Source organism: Caretta caretta, chromosome 2, assembly GCF_965140235.1.
Source record: "Caretta caretta isolate rCarCar2 chromosome 2, rCarCar1.hap1, whole genome shotgun sequence".
In the NCBI taxonomy this organism is placed as follows: Eukaryota; Metazoa; Chordata; order Testudines; family Cheloniidae; genus Caretta; species Caretta caretta.
The window spans coordinates 183,750,032-183,776,421 of record NC_134207.1 but is presented as its reverse complement, the minus strand read 5'-3'; the positions used below and the strand labels follow the sequence as shown (position 1 = coordinate 183,776,421).

General features: G+C 43.6%; 1 protein-coding gene across 3 annotated transcripts in view; it reads left to right on the top strand.

Moving 5' to 3' along the window:
- The window catches only part of ITGA9 (integrin subunit alpha 9), a 310,728-nt gene that overhangs the window by 11,274 nt on the left and 273,064 nt on the right, over positions 1-26,390 (top strand). For all 3 annotated transcript variants that reach the window (XM_048839011.2, XM_048839010.2, XM_048839009.2), the window contains exons 2-4: positions 10,726-10,853; positions 12,664-12,770; positions 20,679-20,802. In XM_048839011.2, the coding sequence (XP_048694968.1) occupies positions 10,844-10,853; positions 12,664-12,770; positions 20,679-20,802 (241 nt within the window). In that variant the 5' untranslated portion in view covers positions 10,726-10,843. The remainder of the gene's footprint in view (positions 1-10,725; positions 10,854-12,663; positions 12,771-20,678; positions 20,803-26,390) is intronic.

The following is a 26,390-nucleotide window of genomic DNA, read 5'->3' as shown; positions in this document are numbered from 1 at the left end:
TCACTTCGAAGTGGCGCTGGCATCTCTCAGCCCCCTCCGGCCTCCTGCCCCAGCCTTTTTGGAGTCCCCTGCTCCAAGCCAGGTGGAGTCAAGTTCTCCTCTCCCCGCTCCCCAGTAGATATTCCAGGATATTGCAGCTGTCTCAAGGTATTTCTGTGACCACTCGAATAAGGGCGATTTTAACTGCCTGGTTGAAACAGGGCAGCAAAATCCTTGGTGGCAAGAAGGGAGAGACATCGCAGTGTCTTTAAGCCATGATTTGAGGACTTCGGTAACTCAGCCAGAGGTTAGGGGTCTGTTGCAGGAGTGGGTGCGCGAGGTTCTGTGGCCTGCAATGTGCAGGAGGTCAGACTAGATGATTATGATGGTCCCTTCTGGCCTTTAAATCTGAGACTAAAGCCCTGCTGGACGGGCTCCCTTCCCCAAAGCCGTGTGCCTTGGCAGGTCTGGAGGGCCTTTATCCTTATTCTTTCCCGGCAGCATCCAGAGGAGCCTGCTGCAGGGGGAATGTCTCCTATTGTAAATTGGTCTTGCGGTTGGTTTGTGGGATATACTGGCCTTTAAATGGCCTTCTCCTCCATTTTCCAAGTGTCATGAAGTGTCACCTCAACTCACCATGGAGGCTAAACTCTTGTTCAGTAAGAAGATTACTAGTAATTTTCAGTTAAATATATTGCTTTCCTGCAGACACTTTACTGCAGACACTGTAGCTGCCATGCCTAGTCAGAACATGACTGGATGGGATATGCTGTATTTCTTCTTAGAGTACAGTCACTTGTGTGTGTGTGGGCTTCTTCTGAGGACCAATTGACAGCGGTGGTGGGGGACTAGAGAAGTAGTGAAGGCTGATTTAACTTGGCATGGACCATCTTACTGGTAAAGATTAATGGTGGGATAGAAGTTCAGGGTGAAATTCTGGCTTTTGAAGTCAAAAGTCCCACGGGCTTCAGTGGGGCCAGGATTTCACCCTAAATATTTAGAGACCCTCTGGCTTCAGACAGGACAATGTCCAGTCTCCAGCTATCATGTTTCACTTAAGATACCAGTTTAAAATCCCCTGCTACAGTAAGAGGGAGCATCCTTCTCCTTCTGGCATTAAACTTTACTTTGTTCCTTCCTGCAATTGGATTGACCCAGAAAAAATGGAGCTAAACTACAGTTGCTGCTGTCGAGGGGTGTGTTTATTACTGCCAGTAGCTTTTTCCACTGCCTGTTGCTGGAAATTGGGAGAGTACTGCAGGATCAGATGTTCTGGTTCCACCACACCCACTGATTTAAGGCTTCGAGTGTCAACCAACATGATTGTCAGAGAATCAGAATAATGGCTTCCTAGACACATTCTAAAGAAGAAGTTTTTAAATTAAAAATTAGGGTTTAAAAAAAGTGGTAGCTGGACGCATTTACGTCTGCGTTTCAACCTTTGCTGAGTAATCTGTTCAACAGAACAGCACACAGAATCTGGCAGGGCCTTCAGTACCTTTCAGCGGGTACTAAGTAAGCAGGCAGTGATTTTTTTTTTCAAAGCAATGAGGAGGAACATTTAATCCTGGCTTTGATCCCCCCCCCCCTTTTTTTTTAATTGCAGAAATGCTGCCTCTTACTGTGGTTTGGGAACAGCACTGGAGCTGACATGTTTGTTTAAATCTCCAGTATAACTGAGGCCAGCTAATGTGTACTTAGAATGTATTATGGTAATAAAGTAGTTTTGCTCTGCCTTGGATGCAGTCTGATGGAAGACGTTTGTGTACTTCCTGGAAAAGCAACAGAGGCACAAACTACCAGGCACCATTTAGAAATAAGCGAGGTTTGAACTTCAGAAGGGCCACTCAGTGTAACCAAATCTTCTAGCCAGGTATTAGCTTGTAAGTAGTTCAAGGTGATGTGTTCTGTGGTTTCAATTCAGTTACAGGTAGAGGACACTGAAGAAAGATTTCTTCCCATAGAATCTATTTATTAAGTCCATCTGTTGCCCTGAGTTCAAATGCTGCCACGAAAAGAGGAATTGCAGCCCTGTGGTTCTCTGTTTCCACAAGCCGCAGGTTGGGATTCTATCATACTGTAGTCCACAAAGGGAGTGCTTCAGACTGGCGGTTACTCTAGCAAACAGTTGCTGCTGGAACATGCAGGATATGTACTTGGAGAAGTAAATGAAATGTGTGTGGGGTGTTGAATTGTCACTTCCCCCCTGCAGGTGCATTCTTAAGTAAACCAGACATCCATGGGGATTAACTGCAACTGCTAAAACCCTAATCAATTAGTGCCTTTTTATACTGACACACAGTTGTTGCCGGCCCTGGTGACATTCTGAACCTAGTAGGTAATTGGGGGACACCCTGAACTAGAGGCATCACTTCAGAAAAATTCAAGGGGGAGGGGATGGTCAAAGTTGGATCGGCATATAGAACATTGTGTGATAGTTTATCCTGAAAGTCCGGCGATGGGGAAGTAAAGACATAATGGAGCATATAAGGCTTATGAAAAGTTTGGGGGTTGCTCCATAGACCGAGGCATGTATCCCTTTTCTGCAGTGCAAAACTGCCCGTTGTGTTTAGTCCTTTATGTAATCCCCTTCTTTGCAGGAAATATTTACAAGCTCATCTCCTTGACAGCAAATTCATGTGATATGAAATAGGATAGGTCATGTTGGGTTAAATGGGACAACTTTTAGTAGCGGTGGTCGCCATGGTGTGAACAGTAGAGCATTGATAGGTTTGATCTGTTTGCAAAGAGGAGTTGTCTGCATTCCATATAGAAGTAACTGATCAGAATGATTAGAGTGGTTTGCAGATGGCGGGGGAGGGGGGAAGAAGAGGACATCTTCTATGTTTGTATAGAATTTTTAGAGGGAAGGGCGGTGTATTTTGAATGATAAATAAACATAGAACATCTGTATGCATCTCATAAAACTATCTAAACTGACTAGTTTACTACTTTTCTACTGCTCTCTCTCTATTTGCATCAGGGGCCCTGTTAGAATTAAACAGGGTCCTTTTAAGTGGACCTAGCCGACGTCACTTTTAATGTGCATAGGAACAGTAAATACAAGTAAACAGTCCACAAAGCTTCTCTTTATCTCCATCTCTTAGATATGGACAGATTACTTAGCTGTTGATTTGGGAACTGTAGCACACTTGTGGATTAAATAAATGTATTCAGCCTCAGTTTTAGCCACTTAAAATGAAGTTCTTTCACACTCTTTGGGTCACAAGTACTTGTATGCTTTGCCTTTCTGCGTGGTGACTTTCATTGGAGCATTCCTTATTAAATATCAGTATCAAGAAAGAAGCAAATTGTTGGAAAATAAAAGAAACCCTTCACTTTAAAATGATGCTAATCTTATCACACAAACCAACAAAAGATAGGAAAAGCAAAATTGAAAATTACTCATTGTCCTTAACACACATTGATGGGGAACACACAATAAAATGAATGAAGTGCCAGTCTAAAGGAATGCTGTTGAGATGAAATAATATAATTTCTTGCTTGTGTGTGGGTAACAGTGGCTCAGATTATGAAAACTGATATAAACAAATGTTCTACATGGTTAAAAATGTTTTCTCATTTCACTCTGCTTGGGAAATGAAGCAAGGCTGGCAGTTTCACTTCCTGCTTCTCCTGCACTAACAAAAAAATACCGGGTAGGTTTTGGTTAATAACACTGCAGAGGGATGTCAGTCTACAGAAAAATTTTCATTTAAAGTAAAAGTTTCCTGCAGACTTTTCGTGGCGCACAAATGTCCTGACAACCATATCTGATGTGTGAGGGCATATTAAATATTACGAGAGGCCATAGCCCCATCAACCCGGATTATGACCTCATTTGAAAGACCGTTCTTCTTGAGTGTAATTCTATTATTCTTGAAATATCTAGTAGCTGATATCATTTAGCACTATTTTAAGAAAATAGAAAACTGCCCACACATCTTGAACGTGCCTGACTGATACACAAAGATGGGGGTCTGGCAAAGCTGGAAAAGATTTAATGTACACTGCGAGAAAAGAAATTTGGCATTTGCTCCTGGACCTTTATAATTAATACATATGTTAATATCATGGTGTTACATGCATTAGGCTGGATTCAGCAAAGATGATGCAGGAAAGTTACCACCGCTATCCTCTTCCATATGGCTTATAGGCACTTTGAAAATCTTATGAAGTTGCACTTGTAGGAGCTGCATCTCCAGTCTCTGTCTGCTTTTGGTCATCCTCTCTCCGCGTTTTGGGCTGCTGTTGCTTCTCACATGCTACTGTCTCCACTAAGGAAAAGTTGCAGCCACTCTGCACCATCCACAACCCACTCCGCCCAATGCAAATCCCACCAGCAGGGTTTATATTGGCTTAAACCGCCACTGATTCTAGTCAAATGTATCCTTGTTTACAGTGCTTCTTTTGGTATGACTTAAGATTTTCAAAAGCAACTAGTGATTTGGGATGCCCTCATTTTTGGGTGCTCAAGTTAAGACACCAAAAGGGCCCCCCATTTTCAAAAGCACTTGTTGAAAATTCAGGCCCCCTTGAGATGTCAAGCTGGATGCCCAAAAATGAAGTCACCCCAAATCACTAGAGACTTTTTAAAATTTTGATCATGTGTCATACAGAATTATCTCCAATGAACTGTCCCTTCCCTGACCCCAGTTTTTATTAAATAGTTTGAACTGAAAAGGATAGTCAGTTTAGTTTAGGATAAAAATGCGTTCTGTAATATAAAACAGGGAGTTACAAGGCCCTTAATCCGTCCTGATCATTAAAGTCCCTTTAATGAAGTGCATTACACCCATGAGGCTTTCCCTCATGTGCTAATATCTTTATACATTTTTGCCAATTCGTAAACCTCCGTGTTGGCCATTCATTTTTATATAGCACAAAACACCAGTCTGTATTATGTCCCTGCAGTCTGGGGTTGGGCTCTCCTTCCCCTCCACCGTAATCCCTCACCTGGAGGTGGTGGAGCTGCAGCTGTCAGCTTTGGGGTGGCAGCAGCAAGGGGCACTAAGTCTGCTGCGAAAAGTGATATTGATAAATATCACTTTTCACGTAGGCCCCCCCTTACTTTTGTGCTGCTGGTACAGCACTGCCTTCAGAGCTGGGCACCCTGGCCAGCAGCCTCTGCTCTCCCCTCTGCCTTCAGAGGAGGGTGGCGAGGAGTGGAGGCATAAATGACAACAGACACAAAGAAGGGGGGGACAGATCAAATAAGTTTGAGAACCACTGATCTAAAGTATCATTCATATATATAAATATTAAACAAGATCAAATTTAGGAAAATGGCTTGGATTAAAGTTTTGTGCACCAAAAGTGAACCTGGAGCAAATGTGTATGACCAAGTTTACTCTCTCTCTCCACGTCTATGTACATACACTCTCTCTCTCTGCGTAAGAGAATTTGGCTATGCAGCCTTCACTAGAATGGTGTGAAAAATGTATTTGCAATAAAAGGAATGTACTTGTTGGTTGTACTGAGATTTCCTCTTTGGAGTTATTTCTACATGATTTCAAGATGGAGAAGACTTTGTCTTCATCACATGTTCTCAGGTTATTGTATTTTCTGATGTCTCTTGTTTTGCTTTCTTAAGAGGATTTTTTGAGTACAAGTTTTGAAAGATTTACACAGTTCCTCCTCATTACTGTTCTCAACTGAGCAAGGAACCAGGTGGTTAGCTGCTGCTTTCTTTTGGAGCCTAGACAAGCATGCATGCTCCTAGCCTTTAGCTATAGTTTTGAAGCTTGGAATAAATCTCAGCAAATAGGAAAAATAAGTATTTTATGCTGATTTTTTTTTAATTTTTGGAGAAATTATTACAAGAAACAATAACTTGACCCTTACAAAAACTTTAATGATCTAACATGAATCACTAGCCAATTCTTTTTATTTTAAAAATCCTTTTATAATTCCCTTCTCTCCCCCTTCCTCCTCTTCCTTTCTCTCTCTGCCAATTTAACGTGGTGTAATAGCCTCATCCTTCCTGGCAGCATGGCCTGGCACATCTAGGCAGTCTAGTTCCATGGCTACTGACTGAGAGCTGTTATCACTGGAATGACCCTCTATTTTTGTGCTTTTATGTCATTTGTTGCTTCCTGCTCTTAACCGCAGACTGCGGTTATCTGAAACATGCCGGGTGGTGTTGCATCTGATGGTTGATTTGATGTATTGTTGTTCGTACACGACTTAGTATCCCGAGGATCTTTTTATGTGATCCAGAATGAAATAGGGGAGGAGACCCACATGAAGGAAGAGTGTCCTGTTTGCCTTGGTGTATTGCCTGGGCAGACCGCAAACACTGAACTGCAAGCTGCTCTTGGGGCTCTGGAAAGGCAGGACTGATTTGGTGCTATAGTTACAGGTTGTGCAGCAGTGGCTTCTGAATTACTGCCCTCTCACTTAAGACCCCGCACTCAGTGGATTTACCTATTGAATAGATGAACCAATTGAATATTCCTCCCCCTAAATGTATTGGGGGGGGGGGGAAGCCTTCGCCCAGGAGGAATCAAACTGGAATCCTTGGATGCATTGGAGCAGCATGTGCCCTGTTGCTGCTGCTTATTTTAATCTGTTGTGATATAGGAGGCAATTTAAAGATGTTTCATCTCTGCCACTTAAAGTTGCTGTGAAGGGCAGAGGACCTGCAGCGTTTGAGTTATGGCTGTCTAATCGGTGCTGGCACGCTGGAGACAGATTCTAATGCGTTTGGCATCTTTCCTTGCCATTGGGACCACTCAGTGCTTCTTTGTGCATTGTACTTCGAGCTAGATATAGCGTTTTGATTTCTGAAACTGTTTATCCTTAGGGCCGTTCAGCAGCAAGGTGGTGATTACTCCCTGTGGGAGGTAAACATAACGCAGGTGCAAATGAGAGTGAGATCATGAAAAGAAGGATATATAGCCTCATTGCCTACTGGCTAGTTCTCCACACTGTCATTCTGGAAATTGGCATCTCCAATAAGAGAGGATCTCGCATCTGATTCCTCCAGACATAGCCAGTAACGGGTTGGTAGGCTCCAAGAGATTTGTGTTAATCTTGGTCAGAGGTGGCTATGATAGGCTGTCCTGAAGGTTGGTTTGAAAGGAGTAATGGGGAAGTTCCTTTGGGCTCCAACATGAATGCTGCGTAGTAATGGGCAAGACTCCATAAGGTCCCATAACCCTTCACGGGTGGATTCTGATTCTTGTAGGAATAGTAAAGTCACTCCGAGAAGCCATCACCAAGACTAGGAACCTCCCCTCCCCCATAATGAAACCAAAATGTGCTACTTCAACCTTGCTTTCCTGCAACAAAATTAAAACAAAATCCCTTCAATCCCTGGTGGGGGAGAACTGGTATGTGTCTGTTCAAGATTCAGGTATGGTGCTATGGTGAGGTGCAGTTGTAATGCCTAAATTGATAGACCCCAACAACTGAAGGCTTTTAATCCTTCCCTTTGTTCCCTCCTCTTTTCTTTTACATCTGCCTTGTTGAATTCTTATACTAGAATTGAGGCGTCACAAAGTATTGATTCAGACTCAAAGGCAACTGTGCACATAGAGTCATTTCTTTCCCTTGCTGGGCTTCGCTTTCCAGTGTGCCTTTGTGCAGCCAGTCAGAGGGATCCCAGAAACATCCTCCAGAATGTTGTGGTTGTGATGAGAGCCCATGCCAATGCGTAGCTCTCTGCAAAAATCTGACCACATTGTGACTGTGTTGGCTTGGGGAATGGAACTGCCCTGCTTAAAATCTGAACAGTGCTGCAAAATCATGCTACGACACTAAATTAGACTATTTAAATCCAAGTTGGTTAAATTGGTTGGGAGATGTTGGAAGGCTGCCTGGCTATAGCAAAGAAATGAACAAGGTTATTCTTTTTTGGGCTGTTTACATATTCACTGTGTTTAGGCTGGGGCAGGATGAAGGAGTCCATAGTACTGAAATGCTAGATTACCACATTTTACTTCTGGAAAAATTTCAATATGTACAGTATGCTTTGGGAGAAACTTTCAAGCATTTTATTCTGAGTTCAGGGAACTTTCACCAGTCCTAGTAATAACTTAACTGGATTAATTACTGACATGCATCACATGCTGTGTTTGTGTCTGGCCTGGTTTTTGCCCCATCAGATAGATTTAGTATCTAGTTGTGTTCTTGGAGATATGATGTCTTTCAAAAACATAGCTGAATGCATATTTTCTCAAGATCAATTTGAACTTAGAATCAGTGCATGGAATCCTGCTCACACAGTTCAGTATTATTCTCCTTCTCACCCTCACCTCCCCCGAGCTTTTTAAAGAGAAATTAATGATTCTTTATAAATTAAGCTCCTAGATCTTTTTGAGCATTATTGAGTCAAATTCATCTCTGTTGTAAGGTGGGCACAGCTCCACTGGAGTTGCACCACTTAAACCAGAACAGAATGTGGTTTACTGTAGCTTATTGTAATAGCTGGTCTTTAGAAACACTTTCTTGACACTTGCAATTTAAACCATTCCTCCTTAAGCTAGCAATATCCCCCCCTTTGTTTATTTTGTTAGACCTCGTGAATGTCAATAAGTGAATGACATTCATTCATCGCCTGTGTAAATTAGATGATTGGCATTCTGATTTCAGCCTGCCTGCCTGCCTGGTGAGATTTCCATTTGGAGCTATTATTTCAGGCTCCCCTGTGCTTGGTCCCCAACGTGCGAAGGCTTTGTAGCTTTCAGCAATTTAGTTTCAGGCATTAATTTTTCTCACTTGTGAAAACATGATGTGCATATAGAGTGCAGCCCCCTGGCAAACCTCTGTGATACTACAGCTTAGCCCATGATACTGGGAGAAAATGATCCCTTTAATATGGATTTCTTTCCCTCTAAATTTCTCTTAAATGTCAGGACACGGTTTTGTCACATCAGCCAATAGAGCACGTTAAAGCTATGAGGAAAACTTATTGCCCAAGTCATTTCTTAGTATAGCATAGATTCCTGATTATAACTCCCTCTGATAACATAACACTCTCTGCTTCTCCTTCCCAGATAGGTGGAATTGAGATTTCAATGTTTTTTTCTCCACGTTCTTACACTGAGTCTGGTAGGGAGTAGGTGGGGATAGGACGTAGAGGCTGGTAAGTAGGATGAACGAAAGTCACTGAAAACCATCAATATCCCTGTTTTCTAGGCCTGTATTGAGATCTCTGACCATTTTTACATGATGTGACCCACACTTAACACCGTGTAGCTTTTTAGCCCTCTCTAATGGCTGGACTATGAATAGACTCCTAATGCCTCTAAGATGATAGACCTGATTTGTTAGCTCAAGCACCAGAAGCACATGCTTTTCAAGTCAGTGGTCTTGGGTTCAATCCCCACAGACCACCAGACCAGGGACATTGTTGCATACAAAAGCCAGTGATTTTTGTCTGGATTTTGTATCCCCTGTGGACTGGCCTTCTCAAGGGTCAGCGGATCCAAACTGATAGCAAATTGACTAGGTGCATGTGCCGTACCTTGTGAGGGCAGGTGTTAGATCTTTGGTGGTCTTCCCCTCCCCCCCCCAACCATCTCTCTCATTCTCTCACATTCTGCTCAACTCAGGACATGTCTACACTTAAAATGCTGCATTGGCACAGCTGCAGCTCTTTAATGAAGACCCTCTAAGCCAATGGGAGAGAACTCTTTTGTTAATCCACCTCTTCAGAGGCGGTAGCTATGCTGGGAGTAGAAGCTCTCCCGCCAGCATAGCGCTGTCTACGTGGGGGATTAAGTTGGTATAACTGCATTGCTCAGGGGTGCGGGTTTTTCTCATCCCGGTGCAATGTAGTTCTACTGATATAGGAATGTAGTGTAGATCAGCCCTCCTCCCTGGCACATGAGTTCAAATTTACAAGATGGAAGGAAGAAGTGGGAAGGGCGCTTGCTTGGATGAGGAAATGATGGAGTCGGCTCATGTTACAAACACTCACATAGTCATCTGATTCCTGCCAAAACATCCCCGCCCTGCCCTCTTCCCACTCATGATGGCAGGTGGTCCATTTTTTTATGTCACTTATTGATAACAATACAAAATTGTCAGCTAAACTGTGGTCCTCATGAATCATTTGGATCATTAAATTGGAGCATTGTATTAATATGGTTTGATCACTTTCTTTCAGGAAGGAGTTCATACCTACAATCACAGCTGTTGTTGATTTGATACTTCCCCAAGATGCTAGTTTCTCTCACACAGTATCAGTAATATAGATCCAGTCTTTGCAGCTTTGTCTCTAAACTGTTGGTGGCAACACATCGTGCAATAATTCTGGATTTCTGAAGGAACACTCGTATGATAAGTTGCCTTGAGCTTCAGGGATTAGGATGCCTTCGGGTTCTGATCAACCATATTGATCTGTGTTTTGATGAACAGAAACGTAGCTTTTTTCCCTTTGTGGCCATTCATTTTTGGCTATTGTGGATTTGGAGTTGACAGGACTGTGGTTAGAACCTAAAGAAATTGGATGCAGCTGCTGTTCTCTGTCCTAAAACTTTCCGAAATTGCTTATTTGGGGGTGAAGAATTGCTTTAAATGTGTTATGTGTCAGATGGAAATTTAGCTTGTTCAAAGAATTCCTGGATTCCTTGAAGGAAAATGCCTTTACTGTGTCTGTTTTCATTTTGTGTATCATTGGTGTCATTTTACCAGGCCATCAGAAGAAGTCCTCTTGCCAAAGGTGCACTGGCAATGTCAGTGTGTTTTTTTTTTTCCCTCCTGAAATTAACTACTTCCTACTTTGCTTTTGGTTTCCAGGGTCCTGGTTGGTGCCCCAAAGGCAGATTCTAAATACAGCGCCTCTGTTAAGTCCCCAGGAGCTGTCTTTAAATGTCGAGTCCACACCAATCCTGAGAGGAGGTGCACAGAGCTGGATATGGGTCGAGGTGGGTAACTCTAAGACTTTTTTACTTACTGGTTACTGAAAGTCCTCGCAAATATCTTAGGGCCTGATCCGATGTCCCTTGAAATCATTGGAAAGACTCCCATCAACTTCAGTGGGCTTTAGATCAGGGCTCTAGGGCGCACCGGTATAGCACTAGGAACTTGATCCCATTGAAGTCCAGTGCTAAAGCTCCGATTTACTCTAAATCGTTCAGGATTATGTCCTACCTGAGGACTGGAAGCAATATGTTCTTGATGGAGGTCTCTGATTGCAGTCTGTGCTCTCTCTGGGCCACTGCATAAGGCTAATCTTTTTGGTCAAGCTTTTTCCAAATGAATCTAAACCAGGCTGTTGTCTTTTCCTTACCTGCTTTGGTCTCTTTAGTTTCTGGAGGGGGATGGTTAGAATTGCTGCTCATTTTGAGCAGTTCTCATTGATTTTATGTGATTTCCCCCCTCCCCCCACATTTGAAGGGTGAATATATACTGTGTTATAAACAGAGTAATGTGTGTGTGTTCACTAATGGAATAATAACTTTGATTTATCCTACTTGCTTCTTATGCAAAAGAAAACAAAAACAAATCAATGAGAGTATTTTGTTGTTGCATATGATCAGGACCAAGGTCCCATTGTACAAGATGCTGGTCAAACGTATGTTGAGACATGGTCCCCTTCCCTTCCAGGGCTCCCAGGCTAAGGCCCTGATCCTGTGATCTAATCCTTGGGAATGGGTCCTTATGAAGAATGATACATGTTTGATCTCTGTTGGTGAAAAAGAATTCATAGTGGTATTGCTGTGTTTTTGCTGACATGTTTTATTTTAACATCACTGTATGAACGTTTTCCTGACATCGGAACCAGAGTATGCTCCGTTATACGTTAATATTGAGGCTATGTCTATGCTGATGGCGGTGTGCAGAGTACATACACTGCACACCCCCTAGCAGTGTAGACATGGGGTAGACATTCATGCCAGAACCCTAGGGTATGTACCCTACACTGCTCTCTACATGCCCAAGCAGTGCTTCCCAGGTCTACGCTGCTATTTTTAGCACTGTAATATCCCACTGCCTTCCTGCTGCTGGAGCCTTTCCCCCTGCCTCCTCTGTGTCAGAGCCTTTCACTGTTAAGTGTAGCAGCCCACTGCAGTGTGGATGCAACCTGCTTTACACTGAAGCGTATAGCTACAGGCACCCTACACGCTGACGCAAGTGTAGATAAGACCTTAGTGAAAGAGGGTTTTTTGGCAGGTTGTTTTGTTTTTATCAATAAAATTCTACTTAATTCTACATGTAAGTGTTCGCAAATATCTATCTATATATTTAGTTTTGCTAAAACAAACACCCGTTCCCCCCACTCCTTGACACTACAGTAAGATGAGTTAATAGACGTAATGACAGATCATAGAAAGAAAGAGTTGAGCCCATATTTTTAAAAAATGCCGAAGTCCCATTTTCTAAAGTGCATTAGGCCCTTGTGAAAATATTACTCTGCCAACACCTCAGTATTTTCCCCGTGGACTTCAGTGGGACTGATCATGTGTCTGAAGTTAATGCACGTGCTGAAAGTTTCACTGTCTTGAGCCCTTAGATTTTAAACTCTTTGGAACAGGGACTGTCTTTTAGGGGGGTGTTTGTACAGCACCCAGCACAAGGGGGCTCTCATCCTGGGCACTATCCTAATACGTATGAGAAATAATAGTGAGAGGTGGGAAAGAGCGGTTCGATCAACTAGTGTATCTCTTACAAGGGCACATTATAGATATTTAAAAAACTAAATGCATCCTCCTCCCCGTCCCTCCCTCTTTTAAGGCAATACTTGGGGCACGCTCTGTGGAAAGACCTGTAAGGAGGATAGAGATGATGAATGGATGGGCGTAAGCCTGGCTAGGCAGCCCAAGGCTGACGGAAGTGTGCTGGTAAGTCCACCCTTTCCCTTGATCTCAGTAGAGTGATTGCTGCTATGCTGACACTAATGCTGAACATGTTGGGATTAATGTCTTCGCTAGTGACTGACAGAGTCCAGGTTTATGAGCAGTGAACTCTCTAGTCCCTTCCTTGAAGTGGATAGAAAAATGAGCCCCAGCCAGAAACATACTGAGAGAAAGAAGACTTCAAAGCAGTAGCACCTGACTTGTCACCTAAGGGGCTTCCTCTTAAATTTCTGAGTGTTTAGGCCTTTTGAACAGAATGAATGGAACTTTGTTTTTTTCTCTGACTGTGTCCGTTAGTTCATTTGTTTTACAGATTGTGTGTGTGGGGAGCAGGGCATAAGTCAATGAATATAGTGTGTGTATGTGTATGTGTGTGTTGTGTCAGAACTTGTAAAAAATGTCAGATTTAGGTATGCAGCTAAATTCTGCTCTTGGACGTGTGCATGAATCTTCCATTAATGAGGTAGCAGACATGGAAGTCAAGGTCATTTGTTCGTTCATCTTTGGGGTAGAGTTAACAGGCAAATATTGAGACCCATGGGAGTTGATGTGCATGTTTGTTAAAGGGCAAAATTTGATCCTAAGGATGCGGAATTTATCTTGATAGGACAATATTTTAAATAATGTGAACCTTCAGATAAATCACTGAGAAAGATGGGCAAATATTGCAAAAAAAATTTCTATAAATATTTGACATTTTAAAATGAGACTGATTACTGTGTTTGCTCTTCCCTTGGGTTTGCTCTTGGTGAGTAGTCTAGCAAACTAACATGCAGGAATGTTCACTGAAACAGCAAGACTTGAGAAAATATTGTAGAATATTTGTGAAAAATGAATGTCAAGATTGTACTTGAGAGCCTCCAACAGAAACCTTTTTCTAAACTAATCCAATCACAAAACAGTAACCTACCATGTGACCTATGTTTCCAATCAAATTTGGAATACTAAGTGTATGGAACAAATTGTCAACAAATATTTACCAAATTTTTTTGCACTATTCAGCCAGTTACTTTAAGCAAATCACAATCAGTTTGTGGGCAGCTTGTGAACAGAAAAACCTGAAATTGGTAGAATAAATTGTTACAGATTATTCTGCTGTAATCATGGGCATAGCAAGTTGGAGGGGCGGGGGGGATATTTGTACAGGTTGTAAGATCCAGCCTTTGCCAAAAAAAACCTAGAGATGAAATGTGTTAGCTACGTTACTGATTACTCTGGATTAGGTTAGTTTTCCTCATAACCAAAATGAAACTGAATAATTGGATATGTTTTTGTATATCCTATATTTGCATGGGCTCCCCAGGGTGCTAAGTGGTCTCATCTAACATTTGTGTGATACCATCTCCAATCTTCCACTTACAAGAAGTGGAAGATTGGACAAATGACCAGGGAAGAGTATAAAAATATTGCTCCAGCATGCAGGAGTGAAATCAGGAAGGCCAAATCACACCTGGAGTTGCAGCTAGCAAGAGATGTTAAGAGTAACAAGAAGGGGTTCTTCAGGTATGTTAGCAACAAGAAGAAAGGCAAGGAAAGTGTGGACCCCTTACTGAATGAGGGAGGCAACCTAGTGACAGAGGATGTGGAAAAAGCTAATGTACTCAATGCTTTTTTTGCCTCTGTCTTCACGAACAAGGTCAGCTCCCAGACCACTGCACTGGGCAGCACAGCATGGGGAGGAGGTGACCAGCCCTTTGTGGAGAAAGAAGTGGTTCGGGACTATTTAGAAATGCTGGACGAGCACAAGTCCATGAGGCCGGATGCGCTGCATCTGAGAGTGCTAAAGGAGTTGGTGGATGTGATTGCAGAGCCATTGGCCATTAACTTTGAAAACTCATGGCGATCGGGGGAAGTCCTGGACGACTGGAAAAAGGCTTATGTAGTGCCCATCTTTAAAAAAGGGAAGAAGGAGGATCTTGGGAACTACAGGCCAGTCAGCCTCACCTCAGTCCCTGTAAAAATCATGGAGCAGGTCCTCAAGGAATCAATTCTGAAGCACTTAGAGGAGAGGAAAGTGATCAGGAACAGTCAGCATGGATTCACCAAGGGCAAGTCATGCCTGACTAATCTAATTGCCTTCTATGACGAGATAACTGGCTTTGTGGATGAGGGGAAAGCGGTGGGCGTGTTGTTCCTTGACTTTAGCAAAGCTTTTGACACGGTCTCCCACAGTATTCTTTCCAGCAAGTGAAAAAAGCATGGGCTGGATGAATGGACTATAAAGTGGATAGAAAGTTGGCTAGATTGTCGGGCTCGATGGGTAGTGATCAATGGCTCCATGTCTAGTTGGCAGCCGGTATCAAGTGGAGTGCCCCAAGGGTCGGTCCCGGGGCCAGTTTTGTTCAATATCTTCACAAATGATATGGAGGATGGTGTGGACTGCACCCTCAGGAAGTTTGCAGATGACAGTAAACTGGGAGGAGAGGTGGATACGCTGGAGGGTAGGGATAGGATACAGAGGGCCCTAGACAAATTAGAGGATTGGGTCAAAAAAAATCTGAAGAGGTTCAACAAGGACAAGTGCAGAGTCCTGCACTTAGGATGGAAGAATCCCATGCACCGCTACAGACTAGGGACCGAATGGCTCTGCAGCAGTTCTGCAGAAAAGGACCTAGGGGTTACAGTGGACGAGAAGCTGGATATGATTCAACAGTGTGCCCTTGTTGTCAAGAAGTCCAATGGCATTTTGGGATTATATGTAGAGGTATTGCCAGCAGATCGAGGGACATGATCGTTCCCCTCTATTCGACATTGGTTTGGCCTCCTCTGGAGTACTGTGTCCAGTTTTGGGCCCCACACTACAAGAAGGATGTGGAAAAATTGGAAAGAGTCCAGCGGAGGGCAACAAAAATGATTAGGGGACTGGAATGCATGACTTATGAGGAGAGGCTGAGGGAACTGGGATAGTAAAGTCTGCGGAAGAGAAGAATGAGGGGGGATTTGATAGCTGCTTTCAACTACCTGAAAGAGGGTTCCAAAGAGGATGGCTCTAGACTGTTCTCAGTGGTAGCTGATGACAGAACGAGGAGTAACGATCTCAAGTTGCAGTGGGGGAGGTTTAGATTGGATATTAGGAAAAACTTTTTCACTAGGAGGGTGGTGAAACACTGGAATGCGTTACCTAGGGAGGTGGTGGAATCTCCTTCCTTAGATATTTTTAAGGTTAGGCTTGACAAAGCCCTGGCTGGGATGATTTAGTTGGGGATTGGTCCTGCTTTAAGCAGGGGGTTGGACTAGATGACCTCCTGAGGTCCCTTCCAACCCTGATATTCTATGATTCTATGAGCCACGTAAGACTATTTTGTAATAGCAGATAGGTAAGGAGTCCTCAAAAATAGATATGTTTAAAAATAAATACATCAAATCAACTTTTAAGACAGGAAAGTTAATACCAATATTCTGTATCATGCCACTGTGTGGTGCTGAGCATGGTCCACACCTGTGCAAGCCAATAGGATTGGAGGATGGTGCAGTCGTTTGCAGGAAGTACATCAGTATCTTGCTAAATCGGGACCTAAATCCCCATAGGCAGGATTTTGTACCACACATTGAAGTCAACGGAAACTGTGGCATTGACTTCAGTGTATGCGGTATCAGTCCCTCAAAGAGCCACTGTCCTATTGGACCAAAGCTAACTCTCTGTTTAGGACATGAAGACTAAATAGAAAAGCCTTTTATAACAAAGATATGGTGACCATATTGGCCAAAGGGAAAACGGGACACTGTAAGGGGCTGGCCCAAGCCCTTCCCCCCACTTCGGCCCCCATGGGGCTGGTCGAAGCCCCCTCTCCACCCTGGAGCTGGCCTGAGTCACACACCCTAGCTCCTCTCCCTGCACGGGGGGCAGGCAGGGCTTGTGCGAGCAGCGATGCACATACTAGACAGGGTGACCATATTTCCCAAAGGTTGGGCCTGGCATTGCTGCTTGCTTGAGCCCTGCCTCCCCCCGCCCCCCACGCGTGGGGCAGGCACTGCTGCTCCCCCTCTCTCCCCGCACGTTTCTCCGCATCCCGCTTTTTTGGACAAAAGTGGGTATTTGTCCCGTTTGTTCTTGCCAACTGATCAAGCAAACAGGACAAATGCCCACTTTTGTCAGAAAAGTCGGGACAGGGCTTAAAAAAGGGGACTGTTCTGGCCAAAAAAGGACGCATGGTCACCCTAAACAAAGATAATCTGAAGACTGTAGCTAGACTGAAGTGTAAACTGGTCCAGCATACATCCTCCTGACCTTGGATCTCATCATGAGTCAACGTTAGCAGTAATCTGAGAGTTACGACAATACAACTTGGGTTGCCAGTTCTTTCCATACTAAAACTGTAAAATGCATTCTCTTTCTCTCATTGGGAAAGGAACCAGGGACAGTGCATTAATACTTGGAGATAAGCCATGTCCCTTAATCTACCTCTTCCCAAATACCTGCCCCGTTGATCATGTATCTCGTTTTTCTCCAAAGTGTTGCCATTTTTTCATTTTAAGTAGCCAACTCACTGTATACTGAATCCTACAGTATGGAAAATAAAATATATGCACTGAAGCTAAAGCCCACGTGGTAAATGGCGGAAGGGATTTCAGTCAGTTATTTGTGCACTTAAAAAGTCCCTTGTTGGACTCCACTCCTGCAGTGAACTCCACAGAGCCCTATTGACTTCATGAAGGACTGTTTGCAGGATCAGTGTCTTAGTTTGTAAACTCCATAAGGCAAGACTTGTATTTCCTGCTGTGTTTTCTACAGCACCAAGCTGGCATTTAATAAACAACAACAAGGCAAGGTTACATTCATATGCTCCATTTGTTTTGCATTTCTGTCGTGGTTCATTGCTGCACCACTTTTCCTTTGTATTATCCAGGTCCCCACAAATTTTGAGACCAAAATGTATGACCTCAACTCTTGAATTCCACAACAGTGTTCATTCTATTGCTATTCCCTCACCCTCTCAGAGCCTCTAGCTCATAGCTAAAAACACTCATTGATATGAAATTTGTCATGGTGATTTTCCAGGGTGGATTTTTCACTGTGATCTCCAACTGACCCATCTCAACTCACAGGACTCAGCTCCTGAGATGTTCAGGCTCTCTGGCTTGGAATTCCTTTCCCATCCATGGGCCAGCGAAGTGGGGAGCTTGTAGCCAGCTTCAGTGGCTCATCTTTCTGGCTTCCCAGGCCTCAGCTACACTGAACCGTACAGGGAGCGTGCATTGTAATTGAATTAACTCACTTTGAAGGGGCAAGCAGGAGTGCAAGAAGCAGCTAGAGGCAGGTCCTGGCATGGCAGGGGATCGCAAATAAAAAACAGCAGATTCCTTAATAAAAATGCCAATTCCATGGCATCTTGGAAAAATGCCAACTTCTGCAGCCACAAAAACGAGGAGTCTGAGATGAATGGGGAGACCATGCCTCTTAGAGCTATTGTTTCAGCCTCTCTGCAGACTCAGGCAGGCAACACTGCATCGCTTACACTCAGCTCATGTTTTAATACTTTGCTTCATACCCATAAACTCAAGTTTAAATAATGGAAAGCTGAGATTCTGGAGCAGAATTGTGGTATGGGACAAATTCTGCCACGGCTGAATCCACAGAGACTGATTTTATAGAAAGGTTAAAAATCTCAAATAGAAACATAGGGTGGGAGCACTGGAAAAGGCTGTAGCAGCTCATATATACCAGTGAACAGAATATTATTTGTTCTTTTTTGTTTTCATTCATTCATGTGAAATGCTCATAGCTTTGCAAAGCTTTCAGCCCTCGGTCTGTTTTAAATATCCATGTTAAGCAGCAGCTACTTCTCTTTATCCCGCCCTCTATCCTGCCCTCAGCATTTCACCTTAGCTCATTCCTGAGCAAGACCTGCTGCTGCTCTCCCCAATTTTCAATCACTTGTGCTGCTTTGGAAGAGATTAGTGGGTTAATGTATGCGAGTCACTGGCAGCTTTTGGGAGGTAAAGAAATAAGGGAATTTATAATATCACAACCCTTTATTTATCTTTCTATAGCTTAAAAAACACGTTCAGTTTTTTCCTCCACAATTTATATGCGGAATAACTTTTTTGTTTTTCAAATCCATTCCTTTCCGTGACATTCTGTTCTCTGGTTTCATTGCTCAACTTGAATGTCAGCCTAGAGCTGTGTCAGTATGACACACTCTATGCAAATGTATATGGGTGTGTTTTTGCACTCCCAGTGCAAATGTTTTGGAAGAGAAACAATTTCCTGATCTCTCTGAAAGTAAATATAATGCATTTTAAAAAAAAACTCTGACCAAAGAGTGCCTGGAGATTAAAATCACAATCAAGTTTGCTTAAAAGAGCAAGTAATCAAGTTCAATAAGCTCTTCCTTATGAGCCTCCTAACATACATCTGGCTGTCAGAGTGCCATTATAAACAGTCTTCATATAATGCATGTCTCTCTGTAACAAAGCTTTCCAAAGCTCCTTGAGCTCTTCATTATGCCTCTGTGTTAACTATCTTATCCAGTAAATACATGCATTTGGTTGAGTACTGCAGATTAAAACAGCAATAAATATCACTTAAAGCTGATGATTCGGGAGAGCTCACTGTTGGTGGTGGTCCATTCCATTAAAACGAAAAGAAAGCCGTGGTGATTTTTAGTGCTTTTCCAGGGGTAAGAATTAGTCTTGACTCTGGTCCAGATTGAGTTTTGCTCTATCCATTCCCTGGTAGTTGGACAGGATGATGCGACTGTGCTTGTTTTATAATGCGTTTCTAGGAGCGTTCAGCGGCAATGTGCTCAGCACTGAGGTGATAAGATGGGGATTGGGATAGAGTGTCTTGCATCCTTCAACATTATGCTCTCCAGGCAAGTGCTGGCCTCCCAAAGGAAGGGTCTTTGTCTTGTCCTCCTTGACTGGAAGGGTTGTGACTAGGATGCGAGGCTGACAGTGCAGCAAGGCGCGTCCGTTGGTTCTAACAGACACAAAAGAGGCTCCATGAGACTGAGCAGGCCACGCTTGTGATCCGTCTACAAGGCTGTGTCTGCGCTGCCTGCACTGGAGCTATGCTGACTTACACCAGCTGGAGATACAAGTTCAAATTCAAAGCTTCTGCTGTTTCCCATTTCATTTCCTTTGATTCGAATGAGCTCTTTGGGGGTGAGGAGATCGTGGTGGCCTGTCTGGTGGTGAGGTGAGGTGGCCTGTCTGGTGGTGAGGCAATGGTAATTCTGGGAGTGAAGGGGAGCTGGGGATGTGTAAGCCATGTGTTTGTATGCTCTTATTCTGAGACTGCGAGGAGCGCAGCGTCCTGGGTTGAGTGTCTTGGCTCTTGTTGTGGAGGGGTGATTGGGTTTTTCACCAGGAAGGGGAGGAGGGTGAGAAGGTGGAGGGGGAAAATGGAATGTTAATTTTGGGCCTGTCATCCTTCTTAGTGATCCTTCCAGTCTTAGCATTCCCTCCACCTCCTCACCCACTTACTCCCATCTTATTCCTCTCCCACACCTCCCCCCCCCCAGCTTTCTTTTCTTCCACTAGATTCTACCCAGTCTACCTTTGCTTAGAAAAGGTCCTCCTGGTGTCACCTCCCTTCACCACGAGGCTCTAGGGATCTACTTGACACATTGCCTGGCACCAAAAGTGATAAGGGTCTTGAGATCTGCTGTCAGAGCTGCCCCTGCTCCAAAGAACACTCATATGTATGACATGGGTGGCTAGGAGGAGCTTTGAAATTTGGAATTTGTGGTGCCAACATTGGCAATGTCAAGTGTTAGCAGTGGAGGAACATGGCAATTGGAGTATCCTTTTTGTAGCAAAGATGGGGTTCAGAGAACTAAGGAAGAGTTAGGTGGGGGAAAGGGAGAAAGATTGGGGCGGGTGTTTTTGATACAAAGGGGCGTCCTGCTGCCTCACGTTTCAGTAACACATGTGATATGATCCATTTAGGCCTGTGCCCATCGCTGGAAAAACATCTACTATGAGACAGAGTACATCCTCCCCCATGGTTTCTGTAATATCATCCCACCGAACCTCCAGTCCAATGGTCGAAAATTACTGCCCTGCTATGAAGGTAAGGTGTTATTTCTCTGTCATTATGACAGAGTAGATTTTCTTGTTGTCTCCAAAAGTATCTATGATAAACCTTCATTAATACATTAAAAAAAGTACTGCTGACTCAGGCATAATTTGGCAGAAGGACGATCTTGAATTTAAAAAAGAGGGTAAAGACGATAATTGGTTTCCATGAGTAACTGTGTGTGGCCATGCTTAACTGATAGAATAATAAACTTTTTGGAACAGTATCTTGAGAAAACCATCAACTCCCTTATCTGGATGTCACCAGGCATGTGACATGAGTACAGCCACTCTTACTTGTCTGCATGTTCGGCATTCTAGATTAATAGGAAATGATCACACCCATGTTTAAGAAATATTTGCAGTCTGACACTGTCATTTATAGGAGGGGAGAATATTGCTTAAAGCCTAGATTTTAGGATACCAGTGTAACAAATTAGAATAAAGTTGCCTCTTTCAATTGCTGCTACTTTGAAAATGTCCAGTGGTGCATGATGTTTTTTTCAGTGCCTCTCAAAATATTGCTGTCATTCAACATAGACCTGGAATGGCATTGAGAGTGAGAGGACTTGTTTCAGAGTTTTGAACAATAGACAACTTTACTCATTGTTTGAGCTCCAAGTCCTGGATGCTTTAATTTTCTGGTTTATAAAAGGAATAGTCTTCCCTTGTGTGTTTTGTATCTGAATTTATATCCAATTTCATTGTTCAAAGACTCCAAAAGACAGTCTTTACTGAACCCAAAGCAAATAACCAATCCAGAATGCACAGGTATGTCATTAGGGAAGGTGGGGGTCTCTCCAAGCTTTTGCAATTAGCCCTTGGAGAAACATTCAAGAAAACAGCTGCTTGGGTTTCCCAGGTTGGTCTTATGCATCTACGCTCGTAGTTCTCAGACCATGGCGGGGCCTCCCAATGGAGGCACAGGAACGTGTCAGGGGAGGTGTGAGCTGCGTGCATTTTTTTTTTTTAAGAGCTGGGGTTCATGCAGAAGGGCTGTGCAAGCCTGGGAGGTAGGGATAAAGGGAACCTCTCCCTCCCTGCCCCAGCCCAATCCCTCACTGGGAGGCAGCGGGGCTCTGGCTGTCAGTCCCAGGGTAGCAGCAGCAGCAGCGCAGAAGGAAGAGTGCCAATGGGGCACGAAGTCTGCTGTGAAAAATATTGACAAATATCACTTTGCCACCCTTACTTCTGTGCTGCTGCTGGCATGGTGCAGCCGTCAGAGCTGGGCGTCCAACCATCACCTGCTGCTCTCTGCTCTGCCTTCAGAGCTAGGTGGTGGTAAGTGTAGTGTGTGTGGGTATGGGTGTAAATGACTACAGAGACAAAGTAGGGAGGCCCGATCAAATAAGTTTGAGAACCACTGGTCTACACTAATCTTCCCTCCCTCTTCAAGGACTGAAAAAGCACATGGGTTTGAAAGCCAAGATGGAGTGCAGTCTGATGTGAGCAATTACTGCCTTTGATTTCCAATGTCAGGAGCAGCTGGTGACAGGCTGGCTGCTGACATTAGTAAGTGGGGGAGAGTTAACACAGTAGATGTCTGTCAGTTCCTCAATTGCTAATGGATATGTAACTCACTGCTTTGGGTTTTGCTCCAAGCCTAGAGATTGTTCAGGCCCAGTACATTGAAGACAAAGCTCATAACAAAACTGGCAAACTTAGATAAACTATATATTGCAATGTGTATCTGGAGAATTGTCTCACCTACCATGTGCTCAGCTCTCATAGGCTGCACTGGAAACCCATGTAACCAGTCTCAAAAAATCTGTGCCATTCTGGGGACAGCAAACATTTGTGCTCTGAGCATCAGTAAAAGGTCCCAAAAATATTCATCTGAAACTTGTATGTTTTGATTCCATATTTAAACTCACTGTTTCACTTGATCTATAACAACATGTGAGGAAGCCATAAAACCTCCTATCCTGAATACTGTCCTCTTTTGTTTGCTTGTCTTCCTGTTGGCAGGATCAGGCCAAGACTATACTTAAGCAATGCATTGCAAATCTGCAATGTTAACTTTTATTACCCCCCTTTTCCACCCCCACCCCAAACACAGAATCACTTCCAGCGTTTCCTCTGAGCCCTTTTCACCACCCTGGTGTTCTTTTAAAAGCTGTCAGTCTGAAATAATTGGAGAGAGGCAGCTCCTGGAAGAGACAATTGCTTGTGCTTCTCTGTGCATCATGGCTTCAGAGTGAAACGGCTGCTAGTCTGACAGGCTATTTGCCAGGAATTGCTAGAAAATAGAAATGTGTGGGCCCAGTATCTGTGAAGCAGCCAGTGGAAAATTGGCAGTTTTGGTGCACTATGCTATTGGCTTAATTTCATTGCATGCTAGAATGAAAATGGGAGGTTTGGGATTGATTTGTTTGTTCCACTGTCAGGCATCAAGTCACACAGTATCACTGAGGGTGACTGAGTTTGCTTCTTGTTTACCTCTGCGACTTTCAGGTTTCTATAAAGTAATTTGGCTTATTCTTCAAACACAAGGTACTGCTGTGATCAGTCACTGAAAGGATTAACTGGAACCCTCCCTTCCTGTGGTCTTAGTTTTTTTCCCCTTAGCCCTTCAGAAAGTAAAGGAAAAAATCCTCCTTTTAGTGAAAATCTGGGTTAGGAACAGCACAGCCAAATTGAAGGAAAGAAATCAAGAGTTTGGTAGAAATAATACATGCACAATGTAATAATTAAGGTAGTTGGAGAATAAGAGCCTCTCCCCACAAACACTTGCTGTTAGGTGCAGAGCTTGAAGCCAACAGGAATACTCATGGTCACAAGCACCGTTCCAAGTTATAATATGCATTTGCAAGATCAAGCCCTGGGACTTCAGTTATCTATAATTGGAACTGTATAAGATACAATTATATAGGCAGTGCAGTATTTGCCACATAAGCTATAATGAAAGGCATCTAACCTCTGTAAATGGAGCAGACGTATAGTTAATTTATGCTATGTATTTAGTAATGATTTGCCATATAATACAGATTCAGTAATTAAAAACAAAAGAGGAAATGGAAACTTCCTTACTGGAGGGCGTTCATGAAACAAGATAGTAGTCTCGATGTGTCTTATTCTTCTCCAGTCTCCCTGAAACAGCTGACAGAAGTCTGGAAGCTATTGAGAGCTAATGAGAGCAGCAGAAGGCCTGCTAGTTAAGTGGAATCTTTCTGGCTCAGAGCTAATCTGATTTGTATGAACTGAAGTGCTTTGTGGGGCACAAAGCTAAGGCCTTCCAAGCTATACTCTGACTTGATTGTCCTTGCTTTTAATGGCTGCCAAATGTGGCCTACAAGGAAATTAGGAACCCAGCCATCCTGTCCCCCGACTCACTTAATGGGCAGAGATAAAGGGCTGCTGCTGCTACAAGAGACAATTTAACAGAGGTGGGGACAGACAGATGAGCTGGTTTCCTACTTCTGTGGTGTAAGGATCAGAGGGACTGGGGGAGAGAGGTGGGAAACTTAAACAATAATTTCTGGTGGTTAAAGAATATACAGGAACAGTACTCGCCCCCACTCAAGCCATCCAGAGGAATAGAGAGATTTCCCCTCTGGGGACATAGAATGGCCCAGCCTATTACCAGTTTTCCGAGAGCCATACTCTGATCCTCCTGGCTTTGTGGTATAAATTCAATACCGGGGGTTATGCCATAAAGACAACTAGCATTTCCACCCAATGTGGTGAAATGCTGAAACACAGGGAAGAAGAGATTGGGGTTAAATATGTTGTTTTTGGCTCCCAGTGCAAATGACTGAGAACACGTCACAGATATCCGTGTTGCTTTAAACTCTTTATTGTGTGTGGGTTTTTTGGTGGTGGTGGTGGGGGAGTTAATGCTTTTAAGCAATACTTTGTTTTATTTGGTTTGGGGCAAGAGGGGTCAGTTCCTCATCCAGCTCTCTTTTTAGTTGTGATTTGAAAGATAGAGGACTCCATCCTCCTCCTGGCTTTCTGATACGCAGCAAACAGATCAGGGCTTATCTTTTCTTTTGTTTCTTGTTTTATCGTGTAAGTGTATTGATTGGCAGGAGGGGGACGGAGGCTTTTCAAAGGGGGCTTAGGTACCTGACTCCCATTGAAAATCAGCCTAATACTCTCCTTTGTGCCCTTTGACTATCTCCCCCTTAGTGAATTTATCTACTTATGGTTCATGCATTGAGCAAGCCCAGCTCTGTAAATATTGATTAATTCTGTATCACTATAAGGGTGCACAGTGCTTTACAGATGAATGAGAGGCCTGTAGGTGCTTACAACTGAAGGGTCTGATCCTGCCAGCAGTTATTACTTCAAGTGACTAGGAAGATGGACACAGGAGCAGGGGTTGGAACCAAGTTATCCCCCAACCTCCTGGCTGTGGGATCATTGTCACGCTCTCTGGCCCAATGAGAATTTAATTATTTATAGAAAGTGGAACAGCTTCACCAGCAGAGAGTGAGAGAAACTCTGCCCAGAATACTGTCTAGCCCACTGATTAGGACATTCACCTGAAATGTGGGAGACCCGAGATCAAATCCGTGCTCTAAATCAGGCCGAGTGGGGGTTTGAACCCAGGTCTCCTGTATCCTAGGCAAGTGCCCTAATCATTTGAGTATAAGGGGGGGAGCACCAGTGTGTTCTCCTCTGATTTTGTGGATGGCATGTAAGTCCCTTTGTGACTATAGCATGCACTTTTTTTTTGTGTTCAAAACGATCCAGTGAATTCATGTCATAGTCACAAGTAGTTTCAGGTTGACCCAAAATTGCATTTTTAAGCAAATAAACTATTTGTCTGAAACCTTTCACTCAGCTGTAGTGACAAGCGTGCATTGAGGTGAGGGAAAGCACCCCATCATGTCAACTTTGTCATACATTAAAAATGACATTATACTGTATTTGTCGACGTCTTTTGAAATCTTGAACCAGCAGTAGCAAGATCTTGTAGAGAGTATAAGGGAGGCCAATGCTAGATAAGCAGAGGGAGCAAGAGGGAAGCAGAGACACAAGATCTGTGAATACAGGAAAGAAATGTTGAGCTAGATCCTGGATGAAATGGGGAGGCATTGGAGCTTTCTGAGGATAAGGGTATCATGACTGAGCCTCTCTTTATTTGTGAGGAGGCAGGCAGCCGCATTCGGTACCAGCTGGAGTCTGAGATTTTGGGTGTGCGGAGACCATAGAGAAGGCAGTTTCAATGGTGGAGGCAAGAGGAGATGAAGGCTTCTACGAGGGTTTCAGCTACAATGATCTCAAGGCAGTTGCATTTACTAACAGTGCTTCATGAGTGGTGACAGGCAGCAATTGCAGATGAGATGTGATGGGGGAAGGGTGACCTGCAGAAGAATGGCTTTGGGGTTGTCAAGGTTCCTCCCCCACTCTGAACGCTAGGGTACAGATGTGGGGACCTGCATGAAAAACCTCCTAAGCTTCTCTTTACCAACTTAGGTCAAAACTTCCCCAAGGTACAAAATATTCCACCCTTTGTCCTTGGATTGGCCGCTACCGCCACCAAACAAATACTGGTTACTGGGGAAGAGCTGTTTGGACACGTCTTTCCCCCCAAAATACTTACCTAAAACCTTGCACCCCACTTTCTGGACAAGA